This window comes from Silurus aristotelis (genome assembly GCF_946808225.1).
Source record: "Silurus aristotelis genome assembly, chromosome: 12".
NCBI classification, from domain to species: domain Eukaryota; kingdom Metazoa; phylum Chordata; class Actinopteri; order Siluriformes; family Siluridae; genus Silurus; species Silurus aristotelis.
Window position 1 is genome coordinate 17616570 of NC_139585.1, and position 14765 is coordinate 17631334.

At 39.2% G+C, this 14765-nt stretch overlaps 2 protein-coding genes across 12 annotated transcripts in view; both read left to right on the forward strand.

The window, feature by feature from the left end:
* The window catches only part of tnrc6ba (trinucleotide repeat containing adaptor 6Ba), a 15810-nt gene extending 8906 nt beyond the window's left edge, over positions 1–6904 (forward strand). For 3 of the 11 annotated variants that reach the window (XM_083556324.1, XM_083556327.1, XM_083556333.1), the window contains 12 exons: positions 37–156; positions 1208–1351; positions 1507–1617; positions 1749–1947; positions 2053–2214; positions 2328–2492; positions 3440–3583; positions 3667–3774; positions 3860–4075; positions 4324–4394; positions 4507–4646; positions 4724–6904. In XM_083556324.1, the coding sequence (XP_083412450.1) occupies positions 37–156; positions 1208–1351; positions 1507–1617; positions 1749–1947; positions 2053–2214; positions 2328–2492; positions 3440–3583; positions 3667–3774; positions 3860–4075; positions 4324–4394; positions 4507–4646; positions 4724–5258 (2115 nt within the window). In that variant the 3' untranslated portion in view covers positions 5259–6904. The remainder of the gene's footprint in view (positions 1–36; positions 157–1207; positions 1352–1506; positions 1618–1748; positions 1948–2052; positions 2215–2327; positions 2493–3439; positions 3584–3666; positions 3775–3859; positions 4076–4323; positions 4395–4506; positions 4647–4723) is intronic. The other 8 variants (XM_083556328.1, XM_083556329.1, XM_083556334.1 and 5 more) reach the window with 3 other exon arrangements.
* Positions 6905–10302: 3398 nt separating this feature from the next.
* Positions 10303–14665, forward strand: csnk1e (casein kinase 1, epsilon). The gene is made up of 11 exons (XM_083556338.1): positions 10303–10612; positions 11310–11405; positions 11504–11614; positions 11719–11867; positions 12031–12259; positions 12357–12527; positions 12685–12833; positions 12927–13128; positions 13282–13418; positions 13688–13757; positions 13853–14665. The coding sequence occupies exons 2-10, from the start codon at positions 11330–11332 to the stop codon at positions 13718–13720; spliced, it is 1257 nt and encodes a 418-aa protein (XP_083412464.1). The 5' UTR covers positions 10303–10612; positions 11310–11329; the 3' UTR covers positions 13721–13757; positions 13853–14665.
* Positions 14666–14765: the final 100 nt, after the last annotated feature.

The following is a 14765-nucleotide window of genomic DNA, read 5'->3' on the forward strand; positions in this document are numbered from 1 at the left end:
ATTTTGTGCTTAAATTTGCACTTTCTCTGGATGCAGATAAGTGGTCATATATTTGGAAGTGGTAGTGGAATGGCACAGCCCAGGCACCAGCCAGGGATGCCCCACATTAACCCAACTGTGCGAGCGCAAGTGCCTCATCAGTTCCTGTCACCTCAGGTACATTACTTTTATGTTATTTGGATTATAGCATTATGAATATTTATTCCATCTTACACCACTGTTTTCTGGACTGAAATTGGAGTGCAGCGACAATAGCAAGTAGCATAGTTACAAGCTAGACCCAGCGCAATAGCGAGTACTGTTAGCTAGGTGGCTGGTGTTCATTTAATCAAGTTTTATGCTTATTTTTAAACAAATTTAAATGTGGAGGAGAGAGATTTTTATGTCCCTCTGTGAACAGGACAGTAATTTGTTGGTTTAGTTGAGGTCCAGATTTGGTGGCCTTTACTGAATGTAGGCATAGAATTAGAAGTTAGAACCTTGCCTTGAACATGGCATAAATGACTGAGTTCCTTATGCTGGCTGGTAATATATATCCAAAATAATGTGTCTGAACAACACCATCATTGATCATGTTGAGCGGTGTAGAATGTGGCAAACTTGGCATCCAGCATCTGTTTATTTGCAAAATTGTGTTTATTGAAAGCAATATCACATGACTATGACTGTCTTTAACGTCGGCAGCTCATTCATAGGAAAGTGACAAATTTAATAATGGTAACAACATAGATTAATAACAACAACATGGATTATGATTCATATGGTTAATACACACAAATAAATTTGCTGGGTGCCTTTAAGAAGGCTAATTTTACACAGTGACATCCTCTTGCTGCAAGTGCAGCCCATGTTAATTAAGAACTTTGTACAAGTGCTTTTGCAATGTGAGCAGACAGCTTTTATCATGGTTGATACTAAACGTCTGAATATTTTATCTCAATAATTCTTTTGAACACTAAAGACATAAGATGGTGCTTATGTGGCAGTAGATTATTTGCATTAGTATGTATTCTAAACATTTGACCTTTCCTCAATACCATTTCCAATACAATTATACATTGGTTAAATTAGATTATTGGCTGATTGCAATAGTTTTTGCTTATTTTAGTAGGAGTCAGATATCATGCATTTAATTATTTAAATAAAATTATTACTTGGTAACTTACCAAAAGATTCATTAGAGTAACTGGTTAATGCTGTTGTCTAGGTGCCCGGTTCTGTGCTGAAGCAGATGCCTCCTCCAAGTGCAGGTGTTGGAGCAGTGGGTGGAGGAGTTTTTCCTCCTCAGCTGTCACCACAACACATCGCCATGCTTAGCAGTATCTACCCCCCTCATATCCAGTTTCAGCTGGTGCGTGTCAGAACTGGTGTATCAGGGCTTGTTAGCTTGAATTGAGCTGACATTGTACCATTTAATTCAATTGTTGTTGTTTTTCTTGAATAGATTAACCCTTAGGTTTTTCACAGTTAGTAGTAGTTTCACTGTCTGACTCATTTTAATCATAGGCCTGTCAGCTTCTCCTGCAGCAGCAACCTCAGCAGCAGCAACCGCAGCAGCTCTTACAGAACCAGCGCAAATTCCCTCAAAATGTGCGTCAGCAAGCAGACCCCCAGCAGGTGTGGACCACTGAATGCAGTGTGCACTCACTTATTATCCTGATATTGATCAGTACATAACTCTGTAAAGTCCTAACACAATGCTTAAGATGTCTGAACAAATTTGATTTTGTGCTTTTAAACTTCTCCAGCTTGCGAGAATCATGGCTGTACTCCAGCAGCAGAGGCAGCAGCAACAGCATGCAGGAAGTGTAGGGGGAAGCTCTAAACTTTCACCTTCTCACCTTGGTAGTGGTAGCCAAAAGATCCCCATGTCTGACTCACTGTCTCACCCTGGACTGGGAGCCTCAGTGGCAGACATGCATCAAAAATCATCACCTGCATATTCAGGTAAGTGCTCATGGTAACCTCTAAATCAGTCTTTTTTCCTTTTTTTTTTCTTTCTTAGTTAAATAACATTTTGCTTCACCTAACCTTCCACATTCTTAATCCCAGGGTTTGGTTCTGGTGTAAATCTGTCTGGTCTTGAGTTGGGGTCCATGGGCAGTGGTTCAGGTGGTTTGAAAGAAGGTGGGGGACAGCAGTCTCGTTTTAAATGGATGATGGAGGGTCACTCACCCGCTCCCTCTTCTCTTGATGATGCACTTCACAAAAATGGTGAGTTTATTCTGTGAAAGGCCCAATGCAGAGGTTCTCTAGGAGTCTGTGGTGTGCACATGGGTGGTTTTTGTTTTGGTCTAAAAACTATTACTGTTATGCTGCTATTTTAGGCCCTCTTGCTACTCCTCTAAAGAGAGGAGGCTCCCCATATTCTCAGTATGATATATTGGGTGCTGAAGGTTTGGGTGGCTCTCTCCAAGGGTCCTCAGACAGCTGGCAGAGAACTCCTGGAAACAAAATGGGAACCAAGACTGGAACATCCAGCTGGCCTCCAGGTAAATATTCAGGGACTATATATAATGCTACATAGTTACCTGTAGTCAGCTCCCAAATTATTGGCTCTTTAGGTGAATAATAATAATAATAATGTAGCTGTAGTATAATGTTCACTTTAGTCATTCATCAATATAGGAAATAGATTAGAAAATACATGAATTTGCTGGTTTCTATATATTAGGCAATGGCTTGAAAATAGCTACAATATGTATAAAGATGCTTGTGTCCATGCAAGTGTATTTTGCCTGTAATGCATAATAAACACCTGGATGTTGCTCTGGTAAAAAGGAGGGCTATACAGAATGATTAACTAATCAGCCCAGTTGTTGGGTGTAGTGAAGGATCACCCAAATACAATGTGAATATTGTTAGTATACCAGGCTTCATGGACTCCCTACAATTCTGCAATATTTTAATGAAAATCTGGCTTTTTTTGTTTTTAAATACCCTACAGCTGTCTTGGTTGGATCTTCTAGCCATAAGAGTGATTCAAAACGTGCAGTAATCCACTCATCCATAATCTTTTTTTTTTTTTTTTTTTTTTTAAACAGCAACCCTAGTTCTAATCTAAAGCCTTTTGAAATTCTATAGTCTCAGATTCCTTACTATTCTTAGTTTAATCAAGCATTATAGGAGATGAGCCTGTACAAAACAATATTCAGCGATGACACTACATTTGACACACAAGGTTTTGGTTAAAACTTGAATATCTTGTTTCCAAGTTGAATTTATTCTCATTAACAGCAAATTATTAAAATGTAAATTATTATTATAAATTTAATTCAATCAAAATTATATTTTGGATTTTTTACAAATCTATCTCTACTAGGGTGCCAATAATTCTCCAGCTGACTGTTTGTTTCAAAATCTTGGCTCTTGATTCAAGTCAGCATAAGCTTATATAGTTCCTTTTAAGGATTGCTATTTACTTACTATGATGGTGTAGAATTCCAGCCAGGGGTGCCATGGAAAGGAATACAGAGTGTTGATCCTGAATCTGACCCCTACATGACCCCTGGGAGTATGCTGGGTTCAACTGCAGTGTCAAGCCTCAGTGATACTGAGCACCAGTTGCTAAGAGATAACACAGGTAGTTACACCCACACCAATGCAGATCAGGGCTTTTTCTGCGAAGAAAACTTAGACAACATTAATGTTTAAGGTAAACTAAAGTTTTGTCCTCTCCAGAAACAAATCCCTCCCTAAACACCTTGCTGCCTTCACCTGGTGCCTGGCCCTATAGTGCCTCAGACAGCCCCCTCAACAATGCACACAATTCAGGTAACAGAAGTTTTTCACGATCAATGTAAGATTTTTCCCAATATGAACGGATAGCTCTGACACATTTTCAACACTATTCCAACAGCTAAGTATGCCGAGTATAAAACAAGCTGGCCTCCTGAGCCCATTGGACACAACAAGCCTTGGAAGACCAATCGGAATTCATCTCAGCTACCACGCCCACCTCCAGGACTGACTAATCAGAAACAGCCCTCTGTGTCCCCATGGGCAGGAGGAGCACCACGATTGGGGAGGGGTTGGGGTGCCTCTGGAGGAAGCCAAGAAACAAGATATGGATCTGGTATAGTTAAATTTATTCTCAGCCTGCAATGCAACTAGCCATTAAAAAATGATGATAATTGATAGATAGATAGATAGATAGATAGATAGATAGATAGATAGATAGATAGATAGATAGATAGATAGATAGATAGATAGATAGATAGATATGTGTGTGTATAACACTTCATTATTAATTGTCTGTTGTAAAAAAGATTTTGCTATCTAGAGGTTGACGGCAATGATCTGCTGTGTCTGTCTATTAAACAGGGTCGACATGGAGTGATGGCGGAGCCTCAAGGGGGAGTTGCTGGCTTTTGCTCAGTAATCTTACTCCTCAGGTATATTAAAGATGCATAGCGTTTTCATTGTTAACTATGCTGAATTAGACAAAGCAAAAATGTTAAATGAACTGTCCGGTAAGAAAAGCTAAAATTCTCTTCTATTGTTTAGATTGATGGTTCCACCCTGCGCACTATTTGTATGCAGCATGGTCCTCTGTTGACCTTTCACCTTGGTCTAACCCAGGGCAGTGCTCTGATTCGCTACAGTACTCGCCAAGAAGCAGCCAAAGCTCAGAGTGCACTACACATGTTAGTGTCTTTTTTTTTTTTTTTTTTAAGTTGCTTTATTCCTGTACCAAAAAAACTAACTTTTGACTGTTTTCCAGGTGTGTTCTGGGCAACACCACAATCCTGGCAGAGTTTGTGAGCGAGGATGAGGTTGCTCGCTATTTTGCACATTCCCAGGGTGGAAGCACCAGTGGAGGCGGGCCACCAGGCACAGCAGGGTCATCCAACGTAGGTGCAGTGGGCACAGTGGGTACTGGTAGCTCTGGAGAACGGGACCGGGCCACAGGAGGAAGTTCTACCACAGGAGGTGGTGGCAATGTGGGTGGAGTCGTTCCTGCAGGTTCTAGCTGGCAGGGTTTGGATGGTACGGGTGGCTCCCCAGACCCAGTCTCTGTCCAGGCACCAGGCCTGAACATCTTTGCCCAGTGGAGTAATGGTGCCGGTGGAAGTGGAACAAGCAGTAATGTGGCGGGTGTAGAGACGAGCAGGCAAGGGCTATGGGCTGCAATGCCAGCTGGGTATTCAGGCAGCAGCCTGTGGGGGTCGCCAGCTCTGGAGGATCGGCACCAGATGAGCAGCCCTGCAGCTTTGCTACCTGGAGACCTGCTGGGTGGAGGCTCTGACTCCCTCTGACTGACACATTTACATACACACACATACACACACACACTGGCAGCACACACGTCAATTATGACATGAGTATAATGAAAAGCACCCAATTGTACATCCTTAAATCGGCAAATGCAGGCATAAAAGCACTCTTAAACACAAGAATCTGGAGAATTTACACACATTTCTAAACGTAAAAGAATTAGTAAATGTGTTTGCCAGCAGAAATATATATAGACAAATTTCATAAAAACAAGCACTCAGTCATACAGTACAGCTACACACTCAGATGTACTCCAATGTTGAGAGCCACAAATTACGAATACAAACTTGCATTATAGTATGAGAGAACACTGGTTACAGATGTATACACACTGTTAAACACACAGTTTTGCAAAGACTGTGCTCTATACCCTGCTCTCCATAATCCAAATCTCCATTCTAAAATCTCAGGAGCGTGAAGATGCAGAGTGTGGGGCACGGCCTCTTTTTTTTTTTTTTTTTTTTCTTTTCTTTTTTTTGTAAGTATTGCAGTGCAAAACTGCTGACTGATCCACACAGACGCACATGCCTACATCCCTCATACACCTTTTATCCTTAAATGAAGACTTTACAGCAAGACTTGAACTGAACAAAAAGATGGACAAAAGGACTTAAACTCAACTGGATGAGTTCTAAATCTTGAGTTTATATAAGATCACACTTGCATACTGAGGCAGCATCACTCAGGCATGCACTGTAATAATAATAAAAAAAAAAAAGAAATATGGACAAATATATATGCATCATACAATGTTCTATGTGATGTTGAGCACTTGACATAGAGGACACTTCAAAATGTTACAGCTCCTATTTACTGGCAATGTCAAACACTTACCCAGCCACGCAGTTCTGATGTCTGACTGTACCTTGTCTTTGTTTTAAATGTGGAACAGTGGAATCCAGAGATGTCTCTCTTCCTTAATATGCTGACCTCGTTTTTTTTTTTTTTCCCCTCCTCAATCAAGTTTGTTGTTCTGATGACTATGATCACTCTGATGTTAATTAGCTGTATAATGTGCCCTCTCTGCCTACATGTGCATGAGAGAAGTCCTTAAAGTTGAAGGTGACATGGAGCATTAGTGTGGCGTCATTGAGAGATTAAGAAGCGTGATGTGTGTTTGCTAATATATATGCTGGTTAGGGAGGCGAATAAATGTGCGTGCGACCGCTTATTTCAGGTCTGTGTGCTGGATAAGTGTATGCAGAAATGTCTGTATGCGTGAGTGTAAACAGCAAGTTCAAAAACTTTGGCACTAATGAATATTTTTTAAGTTGTCGTTTTAGCAGCCTTTTTTTGTTTTATATATTGTCTGAATTGCAATAATATTAAAGAGAAAAGCTTTTTTTTTGTTTTTGGTTTGTTTGATTTTTTTTGTTTTTTTTTTAAGAAGAAACAACCAACTGAAGGCATTCATACCGAGACATGCCAAACTTATTGTACCAAGCTGAGCTGGATCGATGTTTTAGGAACACTTAAAGTTACCGATTGTTTATTTTTGTGTTGTGTACTATTTTAAATTAAGGCAGGCTTTATCACTCCTGTTCAGGTTGTTTGTTTTTCTGATTTTACAAAGAAAAAGAAGTTAATTTAAAAAGAACAAGTCAATTAATAAAGGTTGAACTGAAAACTCCTGGTCTTGTGTACAATCATGAATGTAAGTTACTGCCTTTATTTTGTTTATTTTAAACATTATAAATTGAAGCCAAAATGTTGAAATCACCTGCCTCAAGTTGTGTAGGTCGTCCTTGTGCCACCAGTGCAGCTATAATTCAGGGACTCTGCAAGGTGTGTTGTCATTTCTGGCACCAAGATGTGTGCTCATAGTGTGTTCTGACATTTATCTGTCATAGCCATTTACTGAAGACATTATTGCTCTAGTACCTCTTCTGTGGAAGTCCAACATTTGGCCTTTCTAGAACACTTTTGTTAGGTACTAACCACTGCACACCAGGAATATTACCAAGACTATTGACATTCTTCTGGAGATGCTCTGAACCAGTCTTCTAGCCATCAGATTTGTTTGCCCTTTTTTCCTTCTTCCAACACATTAACTACAGAAACTAAGTTCTCTTGCCTAATATATTATTTCAGGTTTTTATTTATTTATTTTATAACTGGTTGGTGTATGTCATTAATAAAAGTAATCTGCATATTATTTTCATCAATAATGACGTCAATTTTTATTTCAAGTTGAAAAATACTTAAGCTAACATTTTTCATATATATATATATATATATATACACATACACACACACACACAGTATCTCACAAAAGTAAGTACACCCCTCACATTTTAGCAACCATTTTAGAATCTTCTCAAAAGACAACACTATAGAAATGAAACTTGCCTATATTTTAGTCAGTGTACATATTTACTGTCCTGAAAATAACTCAACATGCAGCCATTATTGTCAAAATAGCTGGCAACAAAAGTAAGTTCAAACTAAGTGAACATGTGAAAACTGTGTCCAAAGTGTCATTTTGTGTGAGCACCATTGTTTTCTAGCACTGCCTTAATTCTCCTTTACATGAAAATCACCAGAACTGCACAGGTTGTTGCTGGGATCCTCTTCCATAATTACATCACAGAGCTGCTGGATGTTAGACATACAGCACTTCTCCACCCTCTGCTTGAGGATGTCCCACAGGTGCTCAATAAGGTTAGGGTCTGGAGACATACTTGGTCACTCCATTATCTTCACCTTCAGCTTCATCTTAGTGGGGTGTTTAGGGTCATTTTCCTGTTGGAAAACTGCCATTTGTCCCTGTTTCTGAAGGCAGGGCATCATTTTTGCTTTAGAATGTCATAGTAGATTTTGAAATCCATGTTTCCCCCAATGAACCACAGCTCCACAGTACCAGCAACACTCATGCAGCCCCAGAACACAATGCTATCACCTGGACCATGACCATTTTGGACACCATCTAAGTTTATCTTAGTCTTATCAGACCACAGGACATGGTTCCAGTAATTTATGGTCTTGGACAGGTTGTCGTCTTAAGGCCTTCTTTAAGCCAGCTTCAGAAGAGGCTTCCTAAAATAGGATTTTGTAATTTGTAATTGATAGGGTTGATGAAAATGGCTTCATATTTTGTATCAAAATACTTGTGTTTTGAATTTTTATCATTTTAAAATACATATAGTAAGAAGTTTACATGATGATATCATAAAAATGCAGCCTCTGATCGGTGCCTATTTAATGGTTTGCCCAGACTTCTTGGACAGGTTGTCTTCATCAGGCTTTCTCGAAGACTGCTTCAGAAGAGGCTTAGGCTTCCTACTGGGATGACGGCCATGCAAACCAAATTGTTGCAGTATGGCTCGTATGGTCTGAGCACTGAAAAGTAGATATTCTGCTTCTGCAACCTCTAAAGCAATGCTGGCAGCACTTATGCCTCTGTTTTTTAAGCCAGCTTCTGCACCTGATGCACAGCATGAGGACTCGACTTCTTCAATCAACCCTTGTGAGGCCTGTTCCGAGTGGAACCCATCTTGGAAAAGCTGTGTAACATTGTTTACTTAATCAGCTGACCAGTGTAATGGTGAAGGAGATTAAATAGGCAAATTTATGGAAGGTTTGCGAATATATTTTATGCTCCCTAATAAAGATATTTTTAAGTATTTTTAAAATACAAAAATACAGTAGTTTATTTTGATACATGGTGTGGCTGCTATATTTTGTAGTTTATTTTGATACATTCAAAGTTAAGACATTTGGTATTTTATTTTAAAAATAAATTTAAGCCAGCTTCTGCACCTGACGCACAGCATGAGGACTCGATTTCTTCAATCAACCCTTGTGAGGCCTGTTCCGAGTGGAACCCATCTTGGAAAAACTCTGCATGACCCTGGCCACTGTACTGAACTCAATTTCAGGGTTTTACCAATCTTCTTATAGTACATCTCGGACATCTTTGTGGGGAGGAAAAATTCTAATTCTCAAATCCTCAGAGATTTCTTTGCTATTAAATACCATGTTCAATATCCACTGGTATGAAAGAATTGTGGTAACATCCACTGGTATGAGAGACAAATGAGAGAATATTTAAAGCAAAAAGTTTTTTAACTGCTCTAATACAAGATACAAAAATGTGTATGGTCCTGTCAAGCAGACAAAAACATGAACATGATGAATATGTGGCTTTGTATGGTTACACGACAGCTGTTATCACCTAGGATATATTCACTTTTGTTGCCAGATATTTCAACAATAATGTCTGTATGTTGAGTTATTTTTGGAGGACTGTAACTATATTATATATATACTATATTATACACTATAGTGTACTACAATACAAGCTGCACATTGACTACTCTAAAATATATCCAAGTTTCATTTCTATAGTATTGTCACTTGAAAAGATATACTAAAATAGATGCTGAAATGTGAGCGGTGAACTCACTATATATATATATATATATATATATATATATATATATATATATATATATATATATATATATATATATATATATATATATATATATATAATATGATATGTATTTCAAATACATATTTTAAATATAAAATAGGATTTAGTAATTTGTAAATGATAGGGTTAGTGAAAATGGCTTTAAATTTTGTATCAAAATACTTTAATGTTTTGTGCTTTTGTATTTTTTTGTATACTTGTAAGAAGTCTACATGATGACATCATTAAAATGCAGCCTCTGATTGATGCCTACTAAATAGTTTGACCAAATTTCTATATTTTGTAGTTTATTTGATACATTTAAAGTTAAAACATTTGGTATTTTATTTTAAAATACATTTTTGATACATCTTTGCCAAATCTAATATATATATATATATATATATATATATATATATATATATATATATATATATATATATATATATATATATATATATATATATATTTATTTATTTATTTATTTATTACAGGCCTTTAACATCGAGTGTGTTTCAATATTTATTACAGGCCTTTAACATCGAGTGTGTTTCAATATTTATTACAGGCCTTTAACATCGAGTGTGTTTCAATATTTATTACAGGCCTTTAACATCGAGTGTGTTTCAACGTACGGCCCCTTGAAGTGATCCGGGTTCTTCCGGTAGTTTATGAATGACATCATTTTCTGTCACAAGTGCGCTGCGATACAAACAAGGGGAGGGTGGTAGGTTTGCTAACGCAAGTAGGTCAGCCTGAGCGGTAGAAATCGAGGATTTGGGAATTCCTACTGAAGGAGCATCGTTTTTTACTCTGCGTCTGGAATGAGACTCGTGAAACGGCTCGTGCTGCCTTCGCTGTCCAGGGTCCTGCCTCGGGAAGCCATCCGCCTGCTCTGCTTTGTCCTCGCCCTCGGATCAGGTAGGGTGGGACTCATATAAGGTCAAAGAGGGACGTTTATATGTGATTGCATGTGTGTGCGTGTAGCATGATGGTTTCTTATGCTTGTGCGGGCGGATGGAAGCCGTGTCCACTGCGCGCTATGCGGTGTGCTCCCGAGTCATGATCTCTACAGGGTGCGGCTGCATCCAAATCCGACACGAGCGTCGTTTTCCCTTTCCTATGTGGCCTGCTGCTCTTTCTCGATTGATGAAAACATGCCAGCAATTTATGAACGTGGTCTTTTTTTTAATCGGATACATTCGTTTTTCACGGCATCAGCCTCACAAAATTAGCTGGATAGGCATGATCTTTGAAAGCATTTTATATAAAGGCTGGACTGAATCAAATGATTCTCAGAGCGCGTAGTTCAGTGCTAGCTATAAGAGCTGTCATCAATCCTGACCGTCAATCAAAAGCAGGTATGCGTAATTGTACTGGAGAGCTTCCCAGTGCATGCTAACAATTCCTGTGTTCCTCTGAAACAATAAGGAACAGGTTTGTGTAAGCTGGCACAGCTAGTGGTTTGTGTACAGAATGTTGTGTACTCACCACCAAGAAGAGATCTGTTTTGTAATCCGGCTCCGCATACTGTACTGTGTGGTTGCTTGCTAATAAATCTGGATAAGGGATTTTCCCATTTCCACAATGTGACACTAATTTTTTTGGTCATTCCCAGGCAACTTTTAGAACAAAGTCATGGAGCTGCGTGTTGGAAATAAATACCGCCTTGGGCGGAAGATCGGAAGTGGCTCTTTTGGGGATATTTATCTTGGTGAGTAGCATGTTTGGTCAAAAACAGCACAAATGTCTGCTCTTTTCCTTTACTAAATAGGTCTTTATGACTATTGTATGTTCCATAAATATTTGCAGGTGCAAATATAACATCGGGAGAGGAGGTTGCAATCAAACTAGAGAGTGTGAAGACTAAGCATCCACAGCTTCATATAGAGAGCAAATTCTACAAGATGATGCAGGGAGGAGGTGATGCCTAAAACATACTGAGATTGTATTTCCATTTTTAACGAATGTCTAAACAACTGATGAGTATGATTACCTAAGTTCATCTTTTTTATCTGTATCTGTAGTGGGAATTCCGTCAATCAAGTGGTGTGGTGCTGAGGGTGATTACAATGTGATGGTGATGGAGCTGTTGGGTCCAAGTCTGGAAGACCTGTTCAACTTCTGCTCCAGGAAATTCAGCCTTAAGACTGTGTTGCTACTTGCAGACCAGATGGTAATGGGATATCCTCAGTGCTCAGAGCATAGGAAGCTTTTTTGGATGATTTTTATCTTAAAAAATCATTAATTTTCTATGATGGTTTCTATTATTCTATGATAAACCACTTACTTTTTTAATTGCTTATATACTGTCAACGGTCTTCATCTTCTATCTGCAGATCAGCCGCATCGAGTACATCCACTCTAAGAACTTCATTCACAGAGACATCAAACCTGACAACTTCTTGATGGGGCTCGGCAAGAAGGGAAACCTTGTCTACATCATAGACTTTGGCTTGGCCAAAAAGTACCGCGATGCTCGTACACATCAGCACATTCCCTACCGGGAGAATAAAAACCTGACTGGCACTGCCCGCTATGCCTCCATTAACACACATCTGGGCATTGGTAAGAGGGGAATAGGGTGTGTGGTGGATACAGCACTACAGACATGGGTTGTTGCATAGGGATTTGTGTTCACTGCAAGTCTTTTCTGTTCCCATAGAGCAGTCTCGGCGGGATGACCTGGAGTCTCTTGGCTATGTGCTCATGTACTTTAACTTGGGTTCACTGCCTTGGCAGGGTCTTAAAGCTGCAACGAAACGACAGAAGTATGAACGGATTAGTGAGAAAAAGATGTCAACTCCTATTGAAGTGCTTTGCAAGGGCTATCCATGTAAGTAAATAAACAGCAAATTAAAAGATTTCCTGCTACAAGTTTTCATTACTTTCTTTGTCTTTCCTTGTATGAATTTACATGAGTCCATCTCCTCCTGTTACTGTCGTTCTTCTAATTGTCATTACTCTTTTAATTTTTTCACCTCTGTCTGCAGCTGAATTTGCCACATACATGAACTTCTGCCGTTCTCTGCGATTTGATGACAAACCTGATTACTCCTATCTGAGACAGCTGTTCAGAAATCTGTTCCACAGACAGGGTTTCTCTTACGACTATGTGTTTGACTGGAACATGTTAAAATTTGTATGTTTTTCTCCTTGCCCACTACTTTGGAAATAATAGTTATCCTAGACGATTGTTGTTAATTTTTGCAATGGTTGCCTGTGGTTATTGCAGGGATCCAGTAGGACAGCAGACGAGAAAGAGAAGGAGCAAAGAGGGGGAGAGGGCGAGGAGAGGGATGAGAGGCCTGGTGGGGTACCTCAGAGCTCTGCTGCACGTGCACTGCCCTCTGGCCCGAACCTCCCAGCTCCTAACAGAGTCCGCAATGGTCCAGACCCAGCTGGCTCTGCACCTGCCCCACGGGTTCCACAGTCTGGTGAGCTGTGATATTCAAAAGAGTTAGTTAATGCACTCGCTTTTTTTCCCTTCTCCTTGAAGAAGCATCTCTAGAGTAGAAGATCATATAATATAAGTCTCAACCGTAGAGTCGTGTCCTGGTTGCAATGATGTCTTACATGTTCTTTCTCAGGGAATGCATCTCCCAGAGCAGGGCGAGGAGCTGAGCGAGAGAGGAGAGTGTGTCTGCGTCTCCATCGGGGGGCTCCTGCCAATGCGTCCCCTGATCTCCCACTGCGCCATGATCAGATCCGCATCACCCCCCCACAGGTATGCACACCTGGACTGCTGTGTTTGTATTTGCACTGCTCTAGTAATCTGTGTGTGTGTGTGTGTGTGTGTGTGTGTGTGTGTGTGTGTTGTGTGTGTGTGCATATATATATATATTTATATATATATATATATATATTATATGTATATGTATGTGTATGGAGAGAGAGAGAGAGAGAGAGAGAGAAAGAGAAAGAGAAAGAGAAAGAGAGAGAGAGAGAGAGAGAGAGATCACTAATATTTGGCCATGTATGTATATGTTTTCTTAGGTCAGTGTTCCATTTGAGCACATGGGAAAATGAGCTTGACAACTCTGTTATTTATTCTTTTCTTCAGGAGGTACGTTTTTTTTTCTCTTGAACTTCATTTCATTGTAAACGGATTCAGAGTTTTCAGTTTATTTAAAATGTACTGTTATGTCTTTAATTCAATAGGATTTCAACAAACAACTCCCCTAAGGCATTTGTATTCATCTTTCTATAAAACGTCAGTTGTGCAGAGAAACAGAAGTTGGGGAGAATGTCAGTAAACACCCTGCTGCATTGGACAAAGGGGTCACAACACGACTCCTCTGAAGTGCTGAAGTTTCCTGGGTATTTCGACGACGAGGCACAATTGACGAAGAGGTGTGATTCAACTACGGACATTTGGATCACACATTTCAGACATAATTAAAGGAAATAAGGACTTTTGCCCTTAACTTGACAGTTGTTCCTGTTGATTCGACGTACAGATATTTGAGAAACACGGAATAACTTCTTAGATTGTAATGTTAAAAATTGATTGTTTATTAAGTGTGAGTCCAAATAAATGTATCGCTTGCACACTCACTTTAAATGAAAACAAAGGTGTTATATGTTGTCATACATGCTGATGTAGTTGGTATAGTGAAAAACATCTTTTTATGTTTGAGCATATCAGCATTGATATAAAATTTTTATGTTTGCCAAATTAGATGAAAATTGGACCGATTTCAAAACGAGACACTCAAGAATTTGTCTGTACTTGCATAGCATGGACAACAACTGAAATTTACCAAGATGTGATCCAGACCAAAAGCTCCTCTCAGCCAACCTAAAATCTTAATGACAAGCTCAAGCATCACTGCTGGCCTATGTATATGTCAAATATCTCTAGAATCCCATGGCATATATAACAAGATTTAATCTAGAAAATTCTGTAATGGCATGTTTAGCCATGGTGCCCTGATTTCTAAATAAACGACTGTGTCCAGTAATACCAGACTACGTGAATGTGAGTTGCTCTGGAAATTTTTTTTTTTTTCCTTCTTTCAATTATTTTGATAAAGACAGATGCGACATAATGATGACTTTAATGTTGAAGAGT